This window comes from Arachis ipaensis, chromosome B04 (assembly GCF_000816755.2).
Source record: "Arachis ipaensis cultivar K30076 chromosome B04, Araip1.1, whole genome shotgun sequence".
Taxonomy (NCBI): Eukaryota; Viridiplantae; Streptophyta; class Magnoliopsida; order Fabales; family Fabaceae; genus Arachis; species Arachis ipaensis.
The window spans coordinates 36826093-36853390 of NC_029788.2; the positions used below are offsets into that span (position 1 = coordinate 36826093).

Sequence of the window (27298 nt, forward strand, 5' to 3'; positions counted from 1 at the left end):
TTTTTCCTTAGGTTGATGATCATGTGGAGTCACAAAAACAACTGAAAAAGCAAAAACAGAATGAAAAATAGCATTAAAAATAGCACACCCTGGAGGAGGAGCTTACTGGCGTTCAAACGCCAGTAAGGGCACCAAAATGGGCGTTAAACGCCCAGTCTAGCACCATTCTGGGTGTTTAACGCCAGAAATGGACACCAGACTCGCGTTTAACACCAGAAAAGGGTAAGAAGCTGGCGTTAAACACCAGAAATTGGCAACAACCTGGCGTTTAATGCCAGGATTGGCAGCAAAGGGCGTTTTGCAAGCCTAATTGGTGCAGGGATGAGAAATCCTTGACACCTCAGGATCTGTGGACCCCACAGGATCCCTACCCACCTCAACTCACTCTCTCTCTTCTTCACACCTTCTCATAATACTCTTCCCCAAATACCCTTCACCAATCCACATCCATCCATCACAAACCCCACCTACCTCACCATTCAAATTCAAACCACTTTCCCTCCCAAACTTCTCCCCCTTGGCCGAAACACTAACCCCCCTCCATCTCCTCTATTTCTTCTTCCTCTACTCTCTTCCTTCTTCTTTTACTCGAGGACGAGCAAACCTTCTATGTTTGGTGTGGTAAAAGTGTTACTTTTTTGTTTTTCCATAACCATTTATGGCACCTAAGGCCGGAGAAACCTCTAGAAAGAGGAAAGGGAAGGCAAAAGCTTCCACCTCCGAGTCATGAAAGATGGAGAGATTCATCTCAAGGGATGTATTTTCCTCCACAAAATTATTGGGAGCAAATTAACACCTCCCTAGGAGAATTAAGTTCCAATATGGGATAACTAAGGGTGGAACACCAAAGAGCATTCTATCCTCCTCCATGAAATTAGAGAAGATCAAAGAATCATGAGAGAGGAGCAACAAAAGCAAGGAAGAGACATTGAGGAGCTCAAGCACTCCATAAGATCTTCAAGAGGAAGAACTAGCCGCCATCACTAAGGTGGACCCGTTCTTTAATTTCCTTGTTCTTTATTTTCTGTTTTCGAATTTTTATGCTTTATGTTTATCTATGTTTGTGTCTTTATTACATGATCATTAGTGTCTTAGTGTCTAGGCCTTAAAGCTATGAATGTCTTATGAATCCATCATCTTTCTTAAATAAAAAGTGTTTTAATTGCAAAAAGAAAAAGAAGTACATGAATTTCGAATTTTAAAACAGATTAATTATTTTGATGTGGTGGCAATATTATTTGTTTTCTGAATGAATGCTTGAACAGTGCATATTTTTTTTGAATTTGTTGTTCATGAATGTTAAAATTGTTGGCTCTTGAAAGAATAATGGAAAATGAGAAATGTTGTTGATAATCTGAAAAATCATAAAAATGATTCTTGAAGCAAGAAAAAGTAGTGAATAGCTTGCAGAAAAAAATGGCGAAAAAAAAGAGAGAAGAAAAAAAGAGAAAAAAAAAAAGAAAAAACAAGCAGAAAAAGCCAATAGCCCTTTAAACCAAAAGGCAAGGGTAAAATAAAAAAGGATCCAAGGCTTTGAGCATCAGTGGATAGGAGGGCCCACAGGAATAAAATCCTGGCCTAAGCGGCTAAACCAAGCTGTCCCTAACCATGTGCTTGTGGCGTGAAGGTGTCAAGTGAAAACTTGAGACTGAGCGGTTAAAGTCGTGGTCCAAAAGCAAAAAGAGTGTGCTTAAGAGCTCTGGACACCTCTAATTGGGGACTCTAGCAAAGCTGAGTCACAATCTGAAAAGGTTCACCCAGTTATGTGTCTGTGGCATTTATGTATCCGGTGGTAATACTGGAAAACAAAATGCTTAGGGTCACGGCCAAGACTCATAAAGTAGATGTGTTCAAGAATCAACATACTGAACTAGGAGAATCAATAACACTATCTGAATTCTGATTTTNTTTTCTAGCTGAAATTGAGGGACCTGAGCAAAAATCTGATTCAGAGGCTGAAAAAGGACTGCAGATGCTGTTGGATTCTGACCTCCCTGCACTCGAAGTAGATTTTCTGGAGCTACAGAAGCCTAATGGGCACGCTCTCAATTGTGTTAGAAAGTAGACATCCTAGGCTTTCCAGAAATATATAATAGTTCATACTTTGCCCAAGATTTGATGGCCCAAATAGGCGTTTCAAGTCAGCTCAAGAATTCTGGTGTTTAACTCCAGAACTGGCACAAAAGCTGGAGTTAAACGCCCAAACTGGCACAAAAGCTGGCGTTTAACTACAAGAAAAGTCTCTACACATGAAAGCTTCAATGCTCAGCCCAAGCACACACCAAGTGGGCCCCAGAAGTGGATTTTTACACTAAACACCCTAGCTTACTCATTTTTTGTAACCCTAGGTCACCAGTTTACTATAAAAACTACTTTTAGTGATTCATCTTGTACCTCATGACACTTTACACGTTTCATATTGTATTCTCTATGGCATGAGTCTCTAAACCCCATTGTTGGGGGTGAGGAGCTTTGCTGTTCTTCATGAATTAATGCAATTACTACTGTTTTCCATTCTATCACGCTTGCTTCTATTCTAAGATATTCATTCGCACTTCAACCTGATGAATGTGATGATCCGTGACAATCATCATCATTCTCACCTATGAACGCGTGCCTGACAACCATCTCCGTTCTACATGCAATCAAGCTTGAATGTGTATCTCTTGGGTTTCTAATCTAAGATTGGAACCTTCGTGGTATAGGCTAGAATTATTGGCGATCATTCTTGAGATCCGGAAAGTCTAAACCTTGTCTGTGGTATTCCGAGTAGGATCTGGGAAGGGATGACTGTGACGAGCTTCAAACTCGCAATTGCTAGGTGTGTGATAGACGCAAAAGGATCAATGGATCCTATTCCGACATGATCGAGAACCGACAGATGATTAGCCGTACGGTGACAGCGCATTTGGAACATTTTCACTGAGAGGATGGAAAGTAGCCATTGACAACGGTGATGCCCAACATAAAGCTTGCCACGGAAGGAGCCTTGCATGCATGAAGAAGAAGATAGTAGGAAAGCAGAGATTCAGAAGACAAAGCATCTCCAAAGCCTCAACCTGTTCTTCATTTCTGCATAACAAGTATTTATTTCATGTTCTTTTACTTTTTATAATTAAATCTGAGAATTATTGATATCCTGACTAAGAGTTACAAGATAACCATAGCTTGCTTCAAGCGGACAATCTCCGTGGGATCGACCCTTACTCACGTAAGGTATTACTTGGACGACCCAGTGCACTTGCTGGTTAGTTGTGCGGAGTTGCAAAAGTGTGATTGTAATTTCGTGCACCAATCTCACCAAGAAATCAAGGAGAATTGCTGGAGAAATTAAAATCCTAGAGAGAAGTTAGAGTTTCTCTCTCTAAAACCAAAATGTAACTAACTACCCAAAATATCTAGAATTATGACTAATTGTCTCAACCCCCCTAATCCTTGGTCTTCTTATGCTTTACCCTCCAAAATTCTACCCCAAAACAGGGCATGGGACTGTCTAAAATCATTGGTCATGTTTTCTTCTTAAAAAATCACGTGCGCACATCGGCGCGTACGTGCACAGTACGCGTACGCACCCCTGGGATTTTTCACGACCTACGCGCAGGCGTACAGTTCGCGCACGCATCCTAGGTTTTATGGCTCAGCCATTTAAGTGCATCGGCTTCTCATTTGTCTCCACTGCGCCGGCTCTGGGGGTGCACATCTGCGCGTACGCGTACAGTGCGGCACGCGCCCATGCCCAAATTCCAAAATTCTACTTTATTCCATGCTCCTTCCATTCATGCATGCTTCCTTCACTCTTCTCAGCCATTTTTGCCCTATAACTTTTGAAACAAAAAAACAAACGGATCACGGCATCGAATGGTAATAGAGGAGAATTACAATATATCAATTTTGATGCAAAAGAAGCATGTTTTCATCTATGAAGCAATATGCAGTTTTATATGAATAAGTGTAGAAGATCATTGATAAAATCCTTAAAATCTATACATGATAAACCCTAAAAATGGGGTTTATCACGTATGCACAGATGTGTTCATACGCACACTTGGCTGAAAGTTGACCTGTGCGTACGCACATGTGCTTGTGTGCACGCACACTTCACTGTGTGTGCTTTTCCTTGTTTTCTTCATGTTTTCTCCCTTATACATGCTTTCTTCAACTTTTGGCTATCTATTCTTGCCTCTAAGGCCTGAAAGCACTCAGAAAACATGTCATGGCATCAAATGGAATAAAATTAGAATTAAATTACTTATTTCAAGCACAAAATTACATGTTTTCACATTTAAGATCAAATTAGGGACAAAACACAAAAGTATGCTATTTTGGTGCTTAAGTGTGAGTTCATGTGCTAGAATCCATCCAAATTGAGTCAAAATATACCATCAAATATGGACTCATCACGTATCTACTGGCGTGCATGGGCGTGGCACACCAAGTTAGTTTTCCAGAGGGAAATATTTGTTGCAGCATTGAGGGCGTGTCAAAACCTGCGAAGGCGTGGCACGCCAAGTTCTTATAGCTGGCGTGCCTGCTGGCGTGTTTGGGCATGGCACGCTAGGCTAACATTCCAGGAAGGAGAAAGGAGGGCATCATTGAAGGCGTGCCAGGATGTTGCACGCCAGGCCAAGTATCCAGAGATGAAACAGGGTTACAACACAAGGGGCGTGCCACTAGCGTGCTCAAAGGCGTGGGACGCCCAACTATCATCATTGGCGTGTCCATGGGCGTGCTTGGGCATGGCACGCCAAGTACATCATCTTGGGTGTGCACTCTCAAGTGGCACGCCACTCAACACGCCTTCACTCAGAGAAAGGAGTCCAAGCTGGAGTTTGTTAGAAAAAGGGTATTATTGTAATTTCCATTTGCTAGAGAGGAGTAGTATTTAAACCCCTAGAGGGTACTGAGTAAGGTACTTTTGGGGGACTTTACATTCTATCACACTTGAAATCACTTCCATTTATTTTGTACTTTTCTTCCTTTCTTCTAGGGGTACTTGGCTTTACTTTCCAGTTTTTGAATTCTTTGTACTTGAGCTATGAGTCACTAAACCCCAATTCATTAGGGGGAGGAGCTCTGTTTTCATTTGAATGGATTATTTCTTACTCTTTTCTTCTCAACTCAAGTGTTTTTAATCTTAGAAAAAATATTTGTGCTTCATAGATCCAATCACCATCGAGAGAGATTGGATCTACTTGAATTTCATGATGAACTTGAGAAAGGAGTCATGAAATTAAGATTGAGATTTGTCTCCCAGAACCCTCTTAATTGATATATTCCTAGTAGATAAGTGAGATATAATCTCTTGGAATTGAAATCCTGGGGGTTGTGTGGCATTGAGATTAGAAATTGAGTTTCATCTTTTCTCATGAGCATTTAGATCAAGAGATTGGCAATTGTTTATGACAAAAGAAATTGGGTTACCAAGAGATTGGAACCTAATTACTTATAGTCTGCCAAAGATCTATTTCACATGATTGAGAAGGAATTGATAAACCATTGATTCAGGAAGGATCAAAACATCTCCAATCCCTAATGATATCACCCATCATCATCTTTCTTCTTAATTCTCTTGAATTGTCATTTTAATTTGATACCCATCACTCCAATTCCCTTTACATTTATGCAATTTACATTTCTCTGCCATTTATATTTCTACTTTTAGTTTCTTACAATTTAAGTTTCCGCTCTTTACATTCCCAGTTATTTACTTGCAGCCTTTACTTTCAGTCATTTCAATTCATTGCCATTTACTTTAATGCACTTTACTTTCCTGTCAATTTGCTGTTGAATACACAAAGATCATTTCTATTTATTTTACTAGAATATTCACCCAACTAAAATTGCTTAATCCATCAATCTCCATGGGATCGACCTCACTCAATGTGAGTTATTACTTGAATACGACCTGGTACACTTGCCGGTAGAATTATTGTTCTATAAATTCTGTATCAGTCATACTCTCGTTCCACCCAGATTCATAAGATTAAGAATGAAAACAATCATTGAAACTGAATCAATACATTAATTAAAATAGAAAAATAATAGTCTTAATCTATAGAAATAAACAAAGCTCCTAACCTTAACCAAAGAGGTTTAGTAGCTCATGGCTTACAGAGAAAACAAGAGTTCAGAAAAATGTCTAGAAGAGAGAAGATCCGAATACAAGATATCTTTTCCCTTTTATACAAACCTAATTTGATAAAATAAAATAATAAATCCCAAATTTATATAAATATGAGGTCATCTCTCACATGATGTTATAATTTTTGGATTTAATTATGGATTAAGGTTATTAATTTAAAAATTATTGTATAAAAAAATGTGTAAAGTTTAGTTTTCACTACTCGTGCATACGCATCTACTATGCATACGCACAACTAGACAGATTTTCAAAACTTTATTTCTTCATGATTCCTCCACTTTTGCATGCTTTTTCTCCATTTTTTCAAGCTATTCTTACCTTCTAAACCTTAAATCACTTAAACAAACATATCAAGGTATCAAATGAGATAAAAGTGAATTAAATTTACCAGCTGTATGAACAAAGTAAATTAAAATAATAAAAAGGGATTTATATTGTGTTTGTTTTAAGATAATTTCATATTGAACGTATATAATGAAATTAACGCTTTTTATTTCTTTATGAAATTATATTAAAACAATCACAATATAAATTTACCAGCTATATGAACAAAGTCTAACCATATGTGAAACAAGCGAGAGAGATATAGATGTATATACAATAGCAAATCAAAGGCAAAGAACTGGCGCATGTGAATGCTAATAAAATTAGATGGATTAATGTTATGTGAGCCATCTTTGTATATATTTCTCTTTTATATTTTTATATTTAATATTAACATGATTATGGATAGAAATGAATTCAAGAAAAATAAATAATAAAAGCAGGGAGAATACAATTCTGGCATAGGAATCACAAAATATTATCAATTAATCACAAACTGGCTATACCACATGACAGTATGGCACTGAACGCATGTAAAAGGAAAAAATAAAATGAAAAACATGGTGGTACTAAAACATGAAAATAATTCTTATTAAAATACTTAGATTTTTTCAAAAATTATTGATAGAAAAGACATATACAGCTATGTGAGTATAAATATTTCTCCTTCTATTTTTCTGTGCACTCGTTTATTTTCAAAAAAAATTTGCTTAGTTGTTATTATTTTATCTATTCTTTGGTCTATTTTGCCGCCAAGGTTGAAGCTTCAAATTGTCAATATGACGAGAAGTTTGCATTGCTCGCTATAGTCGTATTTATTTATTCATTATTTTTCAATTACAACTTGAGACGTATCATTTAAGCAGATAATTCTGTATGTGTGGATATATATCATACATAGTAATTTGGTTGTGTGTGCAATGAAAGTGACAAGCGTTATTATATAAAATACGAAACTAAAAGAATCCAATACATGGTGGAAAGGTGGAGAATAATGTAGTATTTAGGAAAAAAGTGGAAGAACGACCTAAAGAATGTGGCCTAAGCTGCCTAATCTCTATACATAAATAAAGGGGAAGAACGACCTAAAGATTTAGGAAAAAAGTAGAAAGATCAAAGACAAAAGACCAAAGAGAGGTTAAACCTTTAAATTAAAATGCATTATAGAGGTTTTGGTGATTTACTTTAGTTTTTTCCACATATTCTCTTTTACATATCTTTGAGGATATTTATAAATTTATTAAGTAAATAGAGGTTATCTAAAGTACTTTGATCCTTTGTTCTATGGTTGTACAAATAAGGAATATATCTTCAAAGTTTTATTAACCTTTCCATTTAGGATTCATGTTGACATACAGAGGGGTGGTGGGCTTTAGAGAATTTTTTTATGTCATTTTGCCGATGCTAGTCGAAGTATATTTTGTTGTGATTTTTTTATTAAATGCAAAAATTGTTATCTATTTAATACACATTATTACTGTTTTAGAGATATATGTTAATATTATTATCAAGTTATACATTTCTTTCAATATGTTAGTATGGTTTTATTGACGTGTTACAAATGCCATTATGCAATCAGTAGCTTTATTATTATTATTATTATTATTATTATTATTATTATTATTATTATTATTATTATTATTATTATTATTATTACTACTACTACTACTGCTACTGCTACTGCTACTGCTACTGCTACTGCTACTGCTACTGCTACTGCTACTGCTACTGTTACTGCTACTGCTGTTGTTACTGTTGCTATTACTGTTACTACTAATGTTGCTGCTACTGCTGCTTTTATTGCTATTGCTACTCCTACTATTACTGCTACTGCTACTGCTACTGCTACTGCTACTGCTATTGCAACTACTACTGCTATTACTACTGCTATTACTATTGTTGCTGCTACTATTGCTACCGCTACTACTAAGTTTTGATTTCTAGTTTTATTATAATTTTTTGGCATATGTGATTAAATCTTATACCAAAAGTCAAAAAATGAGGTTTGGATGTTATTCAAATTTATATGTTCCAGAATAGGCGTGAGCTTTCACTTGGCAAAGGAATGAATAATGCATGTTATTTTTTATTCTAGTGTTGGGAAGAAAATACTTTCTTTTTTGTTCTAGTTTGTTTGTGAGAATTAATGAATATTTGGTTTGCTGATGAGTGTAATATTCTTATTTCTATCATCGTATATTTTGTTCTATCAAAATATTCTTTTTACTGTTAGTTAAAATGTGCAACATCTGTTGTGCAACCATGTCACTAGCACATGATTTGGCAACTGTAAAGGATAATCTTTTAAAACTGTTTAAAGAGATTTAGATTATAGCTTTGAATGTAAATAAGGTTTATGATTAAAAATGATGAGTTTAGCTAATATATGCTCAAATGACACAAATAAAGATTATTATTAATAAAAAAATTTAATTCATTTCAAAAGATGAATAATATTTACATTAAAAACTAAATTTTACACATTTTTTTATATAATAATTTTTAAATTAATAACCTTAATCCATAATTAAATCTAAAAATTATAACATCATGTGAGAGATGACCTCATATTTATATAAAAATGACAGATAATCATATATAATTTGAATGTATATAATGAAATTGACCCTTTTTATTTTTTTTATGGAATTATCTTAAAACAAACAATGTGAATTTACCAGCTGTATGAACAAAGTCCAACCATATGTGGAACAAGCTAGGAATAAAATATCAAAGGCAAAGAAATGGTACATGTGAATGCTAATAAAATTAGATGGATTAATGCTATGTGAGCCATCTTTGTATATATTTCTCTTTTATATTTTTATCTTTAATATTGACATCATTATGGATAAAAATGAATTCAAGAAAAATAAATAATAAAAGTAGGGAGAATATAATTCCGGCATAGGAATCACAAAATGTTATCAATTAATCACAAACTAGCATATATCACATGACAGCATGGCACTGAAATGCATGTAAAAGGAAAAAATAAAAATGAAAAACATGGTAGTACTAAAACATGAAAATAATTCTTATTAAAATGCTTTTTTTTTCAAAATTATTGATAGAGAAGACATATACAGCTGTTTGAGTATAAATATTTCTCTTTCTATTTTTCTGTGCACTCATTTATTTTCAAGAAATTTTTGCTTAGTTCCTATTATTTTATCTATTCTTTGGTCTTCTTAGCCGCCAAGGTGATGGGTGGAAATTAGATTCCACACAAAATTCACTGGCAAGTGTACCGGGTCGCATCAAGTAGTAAAACTCACTTAGAGTGAGGTCGATCCCACAAGGATTGATGGATCAAGCAACTTTAGTGGGTGATTAGTTTAGTCAAGGAAACATTTGTGAATTGAATGGAATTGAAGCAACAGAATGTAAATGACAAGAAACTTAAAGTTGCAGAAAGTAAATGGCAGAAACGTAAAGAGCAAGGAATGTAAATTGGCAGAATCTTAAATGACAAGAAATGTAAATTGCATGAAATATAAAGGGGGCTGGGTGATGGAAAGTTAAATAAAAGCAGTAAATCAGTAACTTAGAGCAATTGCAGAAAATGTAAATTTGCAGGGAATGTAAATCAAGCTTACAGCAAACATCAAATGTAAAATACAGAGGATTAGGAAGATTTAAATTGCATGAAAGTAAATTGGAAGCAATGGAAATAGAAAGCAATGAGAACAGAAGATTAAAATCAAGCTCAATATAAATTGAATTGTGAAATTGTAGAAGGAAAACTTGCAGAAGAAGATTATCAGAAACTGAAATTTGCATAAGCTAAATTGAATTGCCAAAAATGCAGAAAAATTAAAGTATTTCAAAGAGAACTTTTCTATTCTACCCTACTCCTAATGCTCTCTAGCAGAGCCAACCTCCTTAATGAAATGAAATTGATGCCTTTATATAGGCTTTACAAAAAAATGAAAATGAAATTGAAATTGAAATCAAATTACAAATTAAATAAAATTCCTAATCTAGCTTGTTCTTGTGCCTTTGAGTGATGATATGGACTTTGCTTGCTTTGAATTTGAAGAAGAGTGGATCCGGATTGGCTTGGTTCAATTGAGTCAGGGTGCATTTGGTTCGAATTTGGTTGGAGCCATGCTCCAGTGGAGCACTCCGTTTAGTTAGTGAACTTGGCGCTCACTAACTTTACATGCTTCCCTTGTCCCAGACTCCTTGGTGTAGTGCTCAGTGAAGAGAGTAAACGTAGCGCTACACATGCTCCTTGTGTGCCTCCCTTCAAGCCTTGGTTGATCCTCCTTGTGCCAATTTTCTTTTGCCCATAGCGCTCACTTATTGAGCGCTCAGTTAACTCATTGAGCGCTACTCCTTGTGTGTGGGCAGCACAATTCCCTTGCTCCCAAGCTTGGAAATCATGATAAAGTGAAAAAAATTAATGTAGCGCTATGCTTTTTGGGCCTTTGGTTGAGCGCTACGTGGTTCCCCTCTTCGAGCCTTGGTGTGAGCACTTGCTTGGTTGGTTTTTAGGCCTTAAAGATTCCTATCACTTGTACTTCAATTTCATGCCAAATATAAATTGCTATATATCGTTGGAAAGCTCTAAAAGTCAGCTTTCCAATGCAACTAGAAGCACATCAATTGGACATCTGTAGCTCAAGTTATGGACCTTTGAAGGAGGCATGGTCATGCTGTCTCAAGGCTTAAGAAAAGCCCGAAAAAGTGAACTATTTTAACGTAGAGCTCCCTTCAATTGAGCGCTAGCCTTTGTTTCTTTCATTCATGGTAAGGCATCAAAGTGTGCTCCAACTTCAAAGTGTGCCCCAAAACTCTTTTTTTTCTCCTTTTTAGCTTATTTTGTGCTTCTTTTGCTTCTTTTTCTTCTTATTTCCTACAAAATTTATAAAATCAAAAGATCAAATAAATATACCATTTAAGCACAAAAGAATGCAATATTTAAGCACTAATCATCAATTTCTTGTATGAAAAAGTATAGAAAAATATGACATGATGACATGTCATCACAAGGTTGAAGCTTCAAATTGTCAATATGACCAGAAGTTTGCATTGCTCACTATAGTCTTATTTATTTATTCGTTATTTTTCAACTACAACTTGAGACGTGTCATTTAAGAAGATGATTCTATTTGTGTGGATATATATCATACATAGTAATTTGGCTGTGTGTGTGTAAGGTCCCACATCAGTTGGAGAGGGGAACGAAGCATGCCTTATAAGGGCGTGGATACCTCTCCCTAGCATGACGCGTTTTGACGAGTGAGTATGGAGGGTTTCGGCTATCATCCCTATCGTCAAAGACAAAACCGTGAGACCTTGTGTACCAAAGCGGACAATATCGTGCTAGCGGATGGTCTGGGCTGTTACAGATGGTATCAGAGTCGGAGCCCGGATCGATGTGCCAGCGAGGGCATTGGGCTCCCTTAGGGGGGTGGATTATAAGGTCCCACATCGGTTGGAGAGGGGAACGAAGCATGCCCTATAAGGGTGTGGATACCTCTCCCTAGCATGATGCGTTTTGACAAGTGAGTGTGGGGGGCTTCGGCTATCATCCCTATCATCAAAGGCAAAACCGTGAGGCCTTGTGTGATAAAGCGGACAATATCGTGCTAGCGGGTGGTCTGGCCTGTTACAGATGGTATAAGAGCCGGAGTCCGGATCGATCTGCTAGTGAGGGCACTGGGCTCCCTAACGGGGTGGATTGTAAGGTCTCACATCGGTTGGGGAGGGGAACGAAGCATGCCTTATAAGGGTGTGGTACCTCTCCATAGCATGACGCGTTTTGACGAGTGAGTGTAGGGGGCTTCGGCTATCATCCCTATCGTCAAAGGCAAAACTGTGAGACCTTGTGTGCCAAAGCAGACAATATCATGCTAGCGGATGGTCTGGGCTGTTACAGTGTGCAATAAATGTGACAAGTGTTATTATATAAAAGACAAAACTAAAACAATCTAATACATAGTGGAAAGGTGGAGAATAATGTAGTATTTACCTCATGCATCTTCCTAATCAACCTTATCAAAATGGCATAAAGTTTAATCGTTCTATGAATATAATTAATCATATATAGTTGATCGTAGAAATATGCAAAGATATACACATCAATTAATGATGTTATTGAATGCTGAATGTCTTATGATATAAAGCTTTATACTCTTGAATATTAAATTTAAACTTCTATATTTTCGCTAAGATTACATATAATGAGTTTACCCACTTGTTTCTAAGTTGAGTCCAATCCATTTGCTAGTCAAACTCAAATATCAATTCTTGATATCTGAGGTTTAGTTCTTTTTTCTTTTTTTTCAGATAGAATTATGAAGAACAAGAAAAATCAGTACAAATCCCATTACTCTCTCTTTCTTCATCCAACTCCAATAAAAATAACAAACAATAAGCATCAACATAATCTAAAAACTAAACACCATAAGTCCAATCAAAACAATATTCAACATCAAAATCAAGAATAAAAACAAGAAAGAAAGAGTAATGGGGAACAACGATCCAGATTAGAAGTTCAGCCGGCTAAAAACTACAGAGATTTCTGTTTTAGAATATGGTGATCTTACTCATGGACATCGTACAAGGTGTTTGGCTGCCTTTTAATTTGAATAAATAGGTCTTTAGTTCGATAATTAATTCTTAATAAAGCATTTCTTTTGGTTTTGCACTTATATGAACTAAAAGCTATAAGGATCTTTTATCAATCTTCAAGAATGTGGCCTAAGCTGCCTAATCTCTATACATAAATAAAGGGGAAGAATGACTGATGAGTCCATATTTTACGATATCTTTTAGTTTGATTTGAGTGGATTTCATCACATGAACCCACATTTATTCATCTAAATAGCATGCTTTTGAGATTTCTTCCTAAATTGTGCTTGAGAGTGAAAACATGCTCTTTTGTGCTTAATTTAGTCAATTTTAATTCATTTTAATCCCATGTGGTGCCTTGATGTATTCGTTAAGTGATTTTAGGTTTCCAAGGCAAGTATGGGTTGAAGAAGTGAAGAAAGAGCATCCAAAAGGGGAGAAATCATGAAGAAAATGAGATTTGGAAAGCTGCCAGCCTGACCTTTCTGTACTAAATTAGTCATAACTTGAGCTACAGAGGTCCAAAAGAGGCGGTTCCAGTGGCATTGGAAAGATAACGTCCGGGGATTCAAAATGATATGAAATTTGCTATAGTGGACAAAAGTCCATGTGTGCATATGCACAGGTACTTGTGCGTACACACAAGTCAGAATTCAGCATGTGTGCGGATGCACACATCTGTGCGTCCACACTGGTCCCTGCACGTGAGCTCATTAATGCAAATCACTGGAGGCGAATTTTGGGCATCCAAAACCTAATCCAACTCATTTTCTGAAGCTATTTAAGGCCAAATTGAAGAAGGATGAAGGGGGGCAATTAGGTTTAGTTTCTATTATGTTTTCTCTTAGTTTCTAGAGAGAGAAGCTCCCCCCTCTCTCTAGAATTAGGGTTTCTTAGTTTATTTTCTTGTAATTTCTATGTTTAATTCTTGTTTCTATTTACTTTTCCTTGTCATTTATTGTTATTGCTTCTTTATTCTTCTTCATTTCTCTTGTTATTTCCTTTATTTTATCATTTTTATGCTTATGGATACTCTTTGTTATTTTAATTCCAATTAATGCAAATTTATGTTTCCATGTCATTTATTGCTTTCTTTAGTTGTTATTGTTATTTTCTTGCTTTGGTAGCTTTAGAATTTATTTTAATGCATTTTAATATTATTTTATTCTCATGCACACCAAGTGTTTGATAAAATGCTTGGCTTAGTTTTTACTTAGTTTTTCTTCACTCTTGGCTTGGAATTGTTGACTTTGGTGATCTTTGAGTCATTGATGTCCATTCTTGCTTGATATATTAGAGTAGTTAGTTAATTTGATTTTTCTTGACTCTATGTGACCCCTAGTGTTGACATAGGTGTTAGGGATTGAAATTAACTATGTCTATTTGACTTATCTTCGATGTAAGGTTGACTAAGTAGGATTAACTCTTCATAATCATCATATGTTTGTGGTCAATGACTAGGATAGGTAGCCTTAGCCTTCAATTACTTGCCAAGAGGTTTCTTGCATTTTAAGTTTCCTTTACTTGCATTTAATTGCTTTGACTTTTATTGTGTTGACTTTTATTTGCTTTGATGTTTAATTTCTTGCATGTCTAGTTTTCACACTCTTAGTTGAGAAATTGGGAGTTTAGGTGGAATTGAGTTGAGGATGTCCATTCCGCATTGTGTGAGATTAGTTAATTGATTTGGTTTCCATTAATGCTACTCTTTCACTAAGTAATTAGTGAGTTGACTAGGACTTATGGATTGAGATCAATTACGTCTTTTGACTAATTCTCAAGGAGGATTGATTGATTTGGATTGATTCCACACAATTGCCATGTTTGTGGTCCACAACTAGGATAGAAAACCTAGATTACCCACTTCTTGCCAAGAGTTGCCATTTACATTCCTTGCATTGCCTTTACTTGCTTTCCTTTACTTTTTTGCATGTTTATTTGCTTTCTTGCTATTTACATTTCTTGCTTGTTTGCTCTTGCTTTCATTTCCCAATCCCCCATGCTCTCTCTCATAGCCAATAACCTGCACATTTCATTGCAACTCCTAGGGAAGACGACCCGAGGTTGCATTACTCTCGATTTATATTTTGTATTGGATTTATTATTTGATTGATGTTCAATTCTTGGGTTTGGACTATACTTGCAACGGACAAATTCTACTTTTAGTGTGAAAATTCAAACCCGTGCATTTGGGCATTGTCAAATTTGGCGCCGTTACCGGGGAGTTGCAATTGTGTATGTTGTTGGCTATTGTTAATATGTTAATATGTATATAGCTTGATTTTTTATTGTCTTTTGTTTTTGTCAATGGTTAGGATTGGGATCCTAGAGGACATTGGACATTGAAGTAATTGGTGGGGAAGTCAAGCACAAGCCACCATAGCAAGGGCTCTCCCAATTGTCTAACTTAAAGACATTAAATAAAAGTGCTTGGTAACATTATTCCTACTCTTCTCTTTTTGTATATATTTTAGTTTATTGCATGTTTGTTTGGTTGGTTAGCTTAGAATCAGTTTAATTTTGATATTTGTAAGTTAATTTTGGTTTGGATCATGAATTTATGGGTTCTTACATGTTTTGGTGTTGAGTTTTGATTGAACTAAGGCTTGGTACCTTAGAATTTTGAAGGAAAATTTTTGCAAAACAGGGCATTTGTGCGCACGCACGTACTTGTGCGTGCGCACAAAACGTTCATTTTCTGCTTCTTGTGCGTGCGCACCGACCTGTGTGCACGCACACGCATGATTTTGCCCTCTGGTCGCAGCGCCAGCACGCCTTGTGCGCGCGCGTTCCCCTGCTTTCTGCGACCTGTGCGTGCGCACCCACTCATGCGTACGCACACATACCCTTTTTCGCACTCTTTGTGCGGACGCACAGACATGTGCGTTCGCACGCCAACTTGCAACCACTCTGGTAGAGTGTTTGCACAGCGTGTGCACGTGAACCCCTACCCCTTACGCTCATGTGCGTGCACACAGACCTGTGTGCTCACATACACATGATCCTTTCCTTAAAAAAAAGTCTTCTGTGCGTGCCCACTCACCTGTGCGCACGCACGCGTCTTAATTCCTCTTCTATTCGCAGCGCTTGCACCCTTTTGGGCGCGCATAACCCTCTTTTCAGCCTTGTGTGCGTACGCACACTACCCTGTGCGTGCGCACACCCCTGTTTTCTCACACTTTAGTTCTTTTCTTCTCTTCTCTCTACTTCTTCACTTCTTCTCTCTTCCACCCCCCTCTTCTCTCACTTTTTCCCTATTCTCTACTTGCCTTACTTTGTTTTGCTTGCATTTCATTTCTACTTTAACAATTATATTAGTTTTTCTTTAGTTGTTTGTTAATTAAATAAATTGCAAGATTTTGGTTAATGTTGATTGGGTTGCTTATTGATTGAATTTCATCAATGCACTTATACTTTGCCTTCCATTACTATCACCTAATTAGAATTGCACATTTACATTTTGTTGCATATTGGGTGAAACTTTTATGAGTGCATATAAAATTTAGTGAATTGAATTGAGTTGCTTGTTCATCATGGTTTTTAAGTCAATATAATCACATCACAAGGTCCTTGTTTCTTGTTAATATTTTGCATTTGTTGTGAGTTGACTTGGCTTGATTCTATCAAGACTTGTCACGTTTTGTAACAAACACCTTAACCATGTGATTATTTGATTTTTCCTAAGGATGAATAAGTAATTTTATTTTTATCATTGTATTGGTTATTGTTTGTTGTGCTAATTTACATCACTTTTGCTCTTTCACTTGCACACCTTCAATATCCAATATTTCCTACATTCAATTCACTCTTGTTGTAACTACCTAAGATTGCTTGTGTTTAATTGATCTCACCTCTTACTTGCATCTTAGGACATTTAATTGAGGAACTCATTCTTACTTTTTGATTGTGTAGATGCCATTTTAACTGGCCGTTGTGTGTATTCTAACCGCGCGCATAATTAGAATACACACATGGCTCATCATTTTCATCATACCACACCACTATGCAAAATTTCTCAATTAGATGCTTATTTACTCTCTCCTTTACCCTTTTATGCCACTTGCCCTATGATTCTTAATTATAGTTTATTCATTCTTTTTGAGGATGAGACGTGAGGCAAGGAGCGGGAGAGGAGGAGGACACTGAGGATGGAGATGCCGAGTAGACATTGGACTTGGCGATTTTCACACAACCCAAGCGCCTGCATCCGCCAATCGAAGGTGGAGCTCTTGAGATACATTCTCCCTGGATTGTGTTTGTGCACGGAGGACTGTGCAATGCTTAAGTGTGGGGGAGGATTTGTCATTTTTAGGGCGTAAACTTTCTTTACCGAACACTTTGCACTTTATTTTTGTTTCTTTTTATTATATTTTTTGTAGATATTTAGAGTGATTTTGACTGTTACATGCATTTTCCTTTGGTATATATATCATAGTTTATATCTAGCTATTGCATGTTGCATTTTTGCATCTTTTCCTTAGTACATATTTTATAGATAGAAGTTGTGATTGGATGATGTGAATAGTATAGCACCTAGTTCAATTTTGTCCTAATTGTTCATGATAATTTTTTCTTGTTGAAAATTAGGAATAGAACTAGGAAAGATTTTAAAAATTTTATATCCACCACAACATACATACATACATACATATAGTAAATAAGTTTTGGTAAAACAACAAAGAATTTTCAAGAAATCTCTTTTTTGGCATTCCATTTATTAGATTTGAAAACTTGTTGTTAAACTTGATTGAAGCATCTTTTATAGAACATAGAAAAGAGCTTGAACAAATACCAAGTGAGATTTGAGCTTAAAGTGTGTGGTTGCATATTTTCAATCACAAATTTTGTTCTTGAGTGTTATAAACTCTTTTTATGATTGTGATCTTATATTTGCTTTAGTTTATATGTCCTTTCTTTGTTGTTTTGAATGCATTTAGTATGATTGAGGCCATCTTTGTATAGCTCACTAACACATATGGCCAACCCTTGCATCTATCTTTGTAAACCACTTTTTGAGCATTTAATTCCCCTTTGTTCTCATTATAAGCACATCTTTTGTCCTAAGCGAAAAACCATTATGTCCATTGATTGTATCTTTGATTAGCTTGGGTTTGAGTGTGTGTGTTAATTAAGTATGGGGGAATTTGTAGGAAAACATTGGTAGTTAGTGCTTTGGGTATTCATTGAGAATATTTAGAAAAGTGGAAAAACACTCATGCATTCATTACTTAGAAGCATATGCATCTCCTCTTTGGCAATATATAAAAAAAAGAAAAGAAAAGAAAAGAAAAGAAAAGAAAAGAAAAAGAAAAAAAAGGAATAATAATAAGAATGTAAATAAGAGATGCATATATGGTTGAATTGAAAAGAAGCATGCATGAGTGAATGTGAGAAAGGGATAAATGGGTAGTTAGGTTGCTTTATTATGTATATAGGATGATATAGGATTAGGTGGGATGCTTGAGCTAATCAAATATCCAATCTATTAACCCACTTAACCATATTGATCCTACCCTTACCTAAGCCCCATTACAACCCACAAAAGTCCTCATGATATTTGCATTCATTCATCAAATATTAGTTGATTGTTAGACGACTTGCAAATCTTTGAGAAACATGATTAAAGGAGGAATTGAGTGATTGACCCTTAATACTTTTGAGCGATTAGAGTGCAAACACATCCGGTGAGGGTTTCAATTGCTCAATTCTATGTTTCCATTACTTATCTTGTATCCTCTTGCAAGTTGTTGAACTTAATTTTGAAAATTTCAAATCAAATCTTTGGATATTGATTATATTGCTATATTTTCTTGTCTTGGCCCTAAGTTTGTACTTTGGATTGATTGAGATTCTTTTGTTTGATTTTACCAAACTCAATAGGAATCATAGTGTAGATATATATAGATAGCATTTAGTATAGTTACATGCATGTAGGTAGTTGCATTAATAATTACCCCTTCATTCATCTCCTTTGGTTGGTTTAGCATGAGGACATGCTTGGTTTAAGTGCGGGAAAATTGATGAGTCCATATTTTACGATATCTTTTGGTTTGATTTGAGTGGATACATTTATTCATCTAAATAGCATGCTTTTGAGATTTCTTCCTAAATTGTGCTTGAGAGTGAAAACATGCTCTTTTGTGCTTAATTTAGTCAATTTTAATTCACTTTAATTCTATGTGGTGCCTTGATGTATTCGTTAAGTGATTTTAGGTTTTCAAGGCAAGTATGGGTTGAAGAAGTGAAGAAAGAGCATCCAAAAGGGGAGAAATCATGAAGAAAATGAGATTTGGAAAGCTGCCAACCCTGACCTCTCTGTACTAAATTAGTCATAACTTGAGCTACAGAGGTCAAAATGAGGCGGCTCTAGCGGCATTGGAAAGCTAACGTCCGGGGGGCTTCAAAATGATATGCAATTTGCTATAGTAGACATAAGTCTATGTGTTCGTACGCACATGTACTTGTGCGTACGCACAAGTCAGAATTCAGCATGTGTGCGGACGCACAAATCTATGCGTCCGCACAGGTCCCTGCACGTGAGCTCATTAATGCAAATCACTGGGGGCGAATATGGGCCTCCAAAATTTAATCCAACTCATTTTCTAAAGCTATTTAAGGCCAAATTGAAGAAGGATGAAGGGGGACAATTAGGTTTAGTTTCTATTATGTTTTCTCTTAGTTTCTAGAGAGAGAAGCTCCCCCCTCTCTCTAGAATTAGGGTTTCTTAGTTTATTTTCTTGTAATTTATATGTTTAATTCTTGTTTCTATTTACTTTTCTTTGTCATTTATTGTTATTGCTTCTTTATTCTTCTTCATTTCTCTTGTTATTTCCTTTATTTTATCATTTTTATGCTTATGGATACTCTTTGTTATTTTAATTCCAATTAATGCAAATTTATGTTTCCATGTCACTTATTGCTTTCTTTAGTTGTTATTGTTATTTTCTTACTTTGGTAGTTTTAGAATTTATTTTAATGTATTTTAATATTATTTTATTCTCATGCACACCAAGTGTTTGATAAAATGCTTGACTTAGTTTTTCTTCACTCTTGGCTTGGAATTATTGACTTTGGTGATCTTTGAGTCATTGATGTCCATTCTTGCTTGATATATTAGAGTGGTTAGTTAATTTGGTTTTTCTTGACTCTATGTGACCCCTAGTGTTGAAATAGGACTTAGGGATTGAAATTAACTATGCCTATTTGACTTATCTTCGATGTAAGGTTGACTAAGTAGGATTAACTCTTCATAATCATCATATGTTTATGGTCAATGACTAGGATAGGTAGCCTTAGCCTTCAATTACTTGCCAAGAGATTTCTTGCATTTTAAGTTTCCTTTACTTGCATTTAATTGATTTGACTTTTATTGCGTTGACTTTTATGTGCTTTGATGTTTAATTTCTTGCATGTCTAGTTTTCACACTCTTGGTTGAGAAATTAGATGTTTAGGTGGAATTGAGTTGAGGATGTCCATTCCGCATTGTGTGAGATTAGTTAATTGATTTGGTTTCCATTAACGCTAGTCTTTCACTAAGTAATTAGTGAGTTGACTAGGACTTATGGATTGAGATCAATTATGTCTTTTGACTAATTCTCAAGGAGGATTGATTGATTTGGATTGATTCTACACAATTGCCATGTTTGTGGTCTACAACTAGGATAGGAAACCTAGATTACCCACTTCTTCCCAAGAGTTGCCACTTACATTCCTTGCATTGCCTTTACTTGCTTTCCTTTACTTTCTTGCATGTTTATTTGCTTTCTTGCTATTTACATTTCTTGCTTTCATTTTCCAATCCCCCATGCTCTCTCTCATTGCCAATAACATGCACATTTCATTGCAACTCCTAGTGAAGATGACCCGAGGTTGCATTACTCTCGGTTTATATTTTGTATTGGATTTATTATTTGATTGATGTTCAATTCTTGGGTTTGGACTATACTTGCAACGAACACATTCTACTTTTAGTGTGAAAATCCAAACCCGTGCATTTGGGAATCATCAATGACCTAAAGGTTTAGGAAAAAAGTTGAAAAATTAGAAACAGAGGTCTGAGGAGAGATTAAACCTTTAAATTAAAATGCATTATAGGAATAGAATGGAATGCCCCTTGCAATATACTACTAACTACAGTTTTTAATTAGTTCTATTATCAGCAATGTTTATTGTGTTCACAAATAATAAATTAAAAATCCCAAATATGAGTTCCACAACATGGTTTCTGTTCATCAAAGAATGTGATGAAAGTAAGTAGAGAAGAGATTAGGGATTTCGCACACCGTGGAAGTCGAAGCAGGGATTTTACGGACTAAGCGTCTCCAGAGCCTGCATCAAATACAAACCATGCGAGTTAGAGTTATTCACTATGTGTACATAACTGAAACTATGAATAAAAATTTTGGTAGTACTCTACGCCTCATATCTTATAGCAGCAAAAGAATTTAAAAAATATGAAAACCTTTACAAAAGTTACTTTAGCCTATAAAATAATCTGTCACACGACATCAAATTGCATTAAAACATTCAATAACTATAAAAAAAAAGTAGAGGAGAAATACTAACAAAAAGTGCCAAAAGTTGTATCTTGGGACTTTTATTGTCCAATCCCTTCTTAAGTATCTTTAACGCATCCTTTGCTTGCCTGCAAATTTAATCAGTTCAACAGAAAAGATCAAGAACAACATAATCAAGAAAAATTCACACAGTGTGCAGAATAAATTATAAAGAATCAATCACCATACTTAAGATCCAAAACCAAAAAGTAAAAACTAAATATCAAGTTAACAAGAAAAAAAGGATACAGTTTCACTTTTGCATAATTGACACCTAGCTCACTAAGCCACAGTGTATGAATTATTAACAGTTCTTTGGCAAACACTAGCAGAAGGTTAGGAACCTAGTGTAAAGTAATCATTGAAATTACATAAAATTACTCACAAACCAAAAGCATACATAATATCTAAATCACAAGTGTAGTATTGATTTGAAGACAGAGGCTTCACTTTAGCAATCCATTAATGAGAACATGAGAGACAAAAAGAAATTACAAAGCACACAATAAATCCAAATAAATGTACATTCAAATCCCTAACTCTAAAAAGCCACAATTAACCCCAACTAATAGAAGATATAAACAAAAACTGAATCAAAATCATTTGAAATCATAATCTAAACCACAAAGATATAGCCAAATTTTGAGAAAAATAGGATTCAAACTTTGTAAGTGATCAAGAGTGAAAACAAGAAAGAAAGAGAAATGGAGAAGAACAAACTAAAGGTTTAGGAAGAAAGTAAAAAGATCAGAGACAGAGGATTGAGAAGAGGTTAAACCTTTAAATTAAGATGCATTATAGGAATGGAATGGAATGCCACTTGCAATATATTGCTAACTATAGGTTTCAATTAGTTTTATTATCAGTAATATTTATTGTGTTCACAAGTAATAATTGAAAAAAATCCCAAATATGAGTTCCACAACATGGTGTCTATTCATCAAAGAATGTGATGAAAGTAATAAGTGGAGAAGAGATTACGGATTTCGTGCACCGTAGAGGGGGAAGTAGGGGTTTCACGGACTAGGGAGGAGAGGTGAGAGGTCGACGCCAGGGAGATAAGGATGGATGGCAGCCACGCTACTCCACAACCACACAAACGCGAATGGTAGAACAGATCTTAGGGATTTCTTGCACACCGTGGAGGATGGAGCAGGGGTTTCACGCACTGTGGAGGAGGCATGAAAGGTCAATACCGGAGAAAGGATGATGGATGGGCAGCAGTGGTGCATGGTGGAGCAGCGACTTCAAGATTTTGCGTGCTTCCAATCTATTTTTGCCAGTTTCTAGAGCTGCAGCTGTGGGAGAAATTATTGGTTATCAGATAAAATAAGATTGAATAAATGAGTTAATTAGGATAAAGATATTGATCACCGGCGGTTCTTCATGTAGTAGTCGCTATTCAAGCAAAAGTCAGCAGAATGACAATGGCTGGTATCTCTGTTAGCTGCAGCAGTTAGATTAACAGCTAGCAATTTTTGGCTGCTATCCTCTGCCTTTGTTGTAGTGTAAAATACATGTATAATTAAATGTATCCATGAAAACTTAGACTAGTAGTTATGTGAATGATGAACTTTTGACAAATAACTTATATGTATATATAAATTAGCCAAACTTTTCATTTTGAGTATTTTGAAAAGTAATACTATTATTAGTATGAAATTTTGATCTGTTACGAATTTCGACTATGATAGAGTTGGGTGTCGACTGCCTCATATGAATTGAGTCAAAAAGGATTTGGGTCGAAATCGGTTGATCGCACATGGTCTAAATTTCGACGGAGTGAGGACTCGACAATAAAAAAACAGAATATTGATTATGAAATAAGTCAAGTCGAAAAGGACCTAGGTCGAAATTTTATAATAACGCGTGGTTTAATTTGACAAAATGTGGATCTTTGAGACCAAGGTAATCGCAAAGACGTGGGATGTTCACGGTGGAGAACAAAGTCCTCTGCAGTCAAGGCAGGGTCATAGGTTGTGAGAACCTGAGAAAAAGGAGAAAGTTAGATCGTGTAAAAAAAGAAACATTCTGCAAGTCTATCTGTGTGGTCTATAAATAAGAGAAGTTCAGAAAAAATCAAAGACTTCAATCTGAACACTTCACCATCACACAAAACTCTGTAAATTTTCAATCACGCTGACGCAACGAATGACAATGGAGTGTAAGTACATGTGAGTGTCTAGAATTCACTACTTTTAATTTATTTCCTTTATTTTCCTTTTAATTTATTTTATTTTATTTTTCTTTGAGCATTTTTTTTCTTTTTTTCAAATATTTTGTTTTCTTTTGATTTCAATTTTACTCTCTTATTTATTTAAAGCTTTTATTTATTTTACTTATTTTCTTTAATTACAATTTTTATATTATTTGCCACAGTTTGATATCATTGAGCATTTTATACACTTTTTGACACAAACACTAAGTAAATCCCAAGTCGAGTCCACTCTTTTTTAGAAGAATTGTATCTACTCTCTAAACTAATATCTTAATATAAGTTTAATTCGATACCTTATCGAGATTACCAAAAATCAAATAAAACAACTACCATATTCTTTTTTTATAAGAACTCCATATTTTAACATTTATATTAGTAATAAACTAATAATAAGCTATATAGTTATATATCTAAGTTCTAATAAGCTACACTTTGAATAGAAAAAGCTAAATAATTATAAGTAGATTAATTAAAGCTAGTACAACAATTAATCAGCAATGCAACATACAACATTCTAGAAATATTGCCACTTCCATTTCATTTCATTTATTCAAACATAAACATGAAATAGTTAACGTTGAGACTCTTTCTTGTGAATGCATCACATTAAATTAAATGAAACACAAGCACCCAATTTTTAAGAAAATAAATGATTTAGCTTCATCTAACACATTATTACATTAAAAATTACAAAAATCATGGCACAACAAACATATATGATTAAGCATTATTTTTTGTTTGAGACTAGTTAAACATCTCTCAATCTTAAACATTATAATATTATAAACTCACTTATAATACATGCAGACATACATACATAACATTTTTAAAATTTCTATTCACTATTTGGTCTCAGTAATTTCGAATCTAGATATGATTACTCACGAGGCAAATAAATTGCCATAACGTAGGGTCTAGACCACATATGATTAAGCATTATTAATTCCATTTTGCCATGACAGACATGCCAGCAGCACCCAAAAAGACAGCAACGTAAGACTTGAATTGGAGCTTAATGTTGTTCTGTAACCTTGGACTCATAAAATCAGTAGAGAGAAGATCAACCAATGACATGTAGATTAAAAGCCCAGCTGATGAAGCATTAAGCATACCAACTGTGATTAGGGCACTTGGGCTGTTCTCTTTGTAGATTCTGGACAATCCAATTCCTAATGCGATTCCAAATGGAGTTGTAATTGAGAACAACAATACTAACACCATCCTCTTTAACAACTTGTATTGGGCCTGAAGAATGCAACCGCCAAGACCCATGCCTTCAAACATTTGATGGAAGCAAAGGGCCACTATAAGGCCTTTTATGGAGCATGTGTTATTTGAAGCACCCATGGACAGGCCTATCACTACTGAATGAACAATAATTCCAAGTTCTAGTACCTGCACACCAATGCGCTCAAACAAACATTATTTTTTACTTTTTATGGTTATTAAATGATAAAAACAATAGTCAATAAAATAATAAGATAGCGGAGGCCTAGCACAAATGACATATCTGTATGCCTTTTACAAGTTACATTTGGGTTTAAGTCCTAGTTAAAGTTAGATGTTGTTTAAAAATCCATAATTTATACTTATATAATATATGTGAGTGTGTTGTATGGGTATGTGATATATCATAGTAATATCTAAAACTAAAAACTATCCAATTACTTGACAAAAAAAATAAAATAAAATAATAAATATTTTCACAATATATTTTTTCTTAATCACATAATTATTTTTTCTGAATAATAGAACTTTTTATATAAATAAAATAAATATATTATACATATGCATCATTTTTGAACTATTTATAAATTTAAAATCTTAATCTTATTCCAAATGCACATAAAATAAAATATATATTTATTTCGAATACAGTACAGTTAAAATATAAACAAAATGAAATGAACTAGTTTCGGGTGTACTCAAAATCTGATCCATTAGCAAATTCAATATATTTCAAATGCATAGCATCGAAGATGTGTGCCTGTTTAATTTTCTCTAACCGTATTCATTCATGTATCCATCCCACTTTTCAACGTTCTTTTCAGTGCCTATTCCTATCACTCTATCTCTTCAATCATCCTCATCTAAATCCTTTGTTTTTCTTAGTTTTTCTTATATAATAACATATAAAAGAAAAATTTTCAACTTTCAACTTGATTAAATTAGATTTATTGTAATATATTCGTAAAAACATCAATTCCAATTAAAATATCAGCAAAAGAGGCTACATTAAAAAGCTTAGTAAACAATAAAGGATTTAAAAAAAAAAAGTAATACTTAGATGAATATATAAATTCTAACTAACTTTTAATATTTAGACATATTTTTTGGTTAATAAATATAAAATTAGTAATGTATAAATACCGTAATATAAATTGAATGAAAATTAATTATGTTATCCTTTAAATTCAGTCCACCTACTTTTCAAACATTCCTATCGAATTACAAAATAAAATATATATAAATATGTTGTTTGAAGGTGATGATTATTATTAATTAATATTAAATAATTGTTATGATATTTAAAAAATAGTATTTAATTAGTTAAAAATTTAAAAAATTTATATTTAATTTAAAAAATATTAAATAAATCATTTTAAAATATTTAAAATTTATAAAAAAAACAATTAAATAAAATTTAGACACTCATTTAAAAGTATCATAAAATTGGCCTTAATAATATGTAGGAAAAACAAATAATTTAGATGAGGATGACTGAGAATGATAAGTATAGGCATAGGAAACAAAGTAAGAATAAAAAACGAATATATGAATGAACAAAATACGAGGCGAAAGACATGATAAGAAAGGTTTAGCTAAGGGAGACATTAACTCTTCGTACAGAACACACATGCACACACGTCAAATGTTGTAAATATGTTCTATTTAATAAACAAGCCAAATTTTGAGTGCATTTGAGATTAACATATCATATTTCGAAACCAATGCGTATGAGATATATGCATATTTATTATTTTTTTATTTTTAATATTAGATTAATAATGATTTTTTTTTAATTGTGAACTACTATAGTATTTTTTTAAAATGTGGAATGATTTAATGTACGGAATACAACTCGAACCGTCCAATTTTTAAGAGGTATAGAAATTGGACCGTCCGATTTTTAGGTACACAAATCGGAACGTTCGATTTCTGTACTTGGACCGTCCAATTTGTGTTGAAAAAATTAAAAAAATTTGAAGTACACAAATTCGATTTGTGTACTCTAAATTTTTTTAATTTTTTCAACACAAATCGACGGGTCCGATTTATGTACTCTAAACTTTTAAAATTTTTTAAACACAGATCGGAGGGTCCAATTTGTATACCTCTCATAGTTTTAAAAAACACCAAAAATTATTGTATATTTATCGAATTTGAGATGTGTTTTATATTTTAAATTTATAAATAATTTTAAAATTATACATATTAATAAATAAAAGATTTATTTTATTTATATGTGTAAAAAA

General features: G+C 34.3%; 1 protein-coding gene across 1 annotated transcript in view; it reads right to left on the reverse strand.

Annotated features, from left to right (window-relative positions):
* LOC107637744 (fe(2+) transport protein 1) overlaps positions 24553-27298 on the reverse strand; it is a 3628-nt gene continuing 882 nt past the window's right edge. The window contains exon 2 of the mRNA XM_016341086.2: positions 24553-25217. Coding sequence (XP_016196572.1) covers positions 24762-25217 — 456 coding nt within the window. The 3' untranslated portion in view covers positions 24553-24761. The remainder of the gene's footprint in view (positions 25218-27298) is intronic.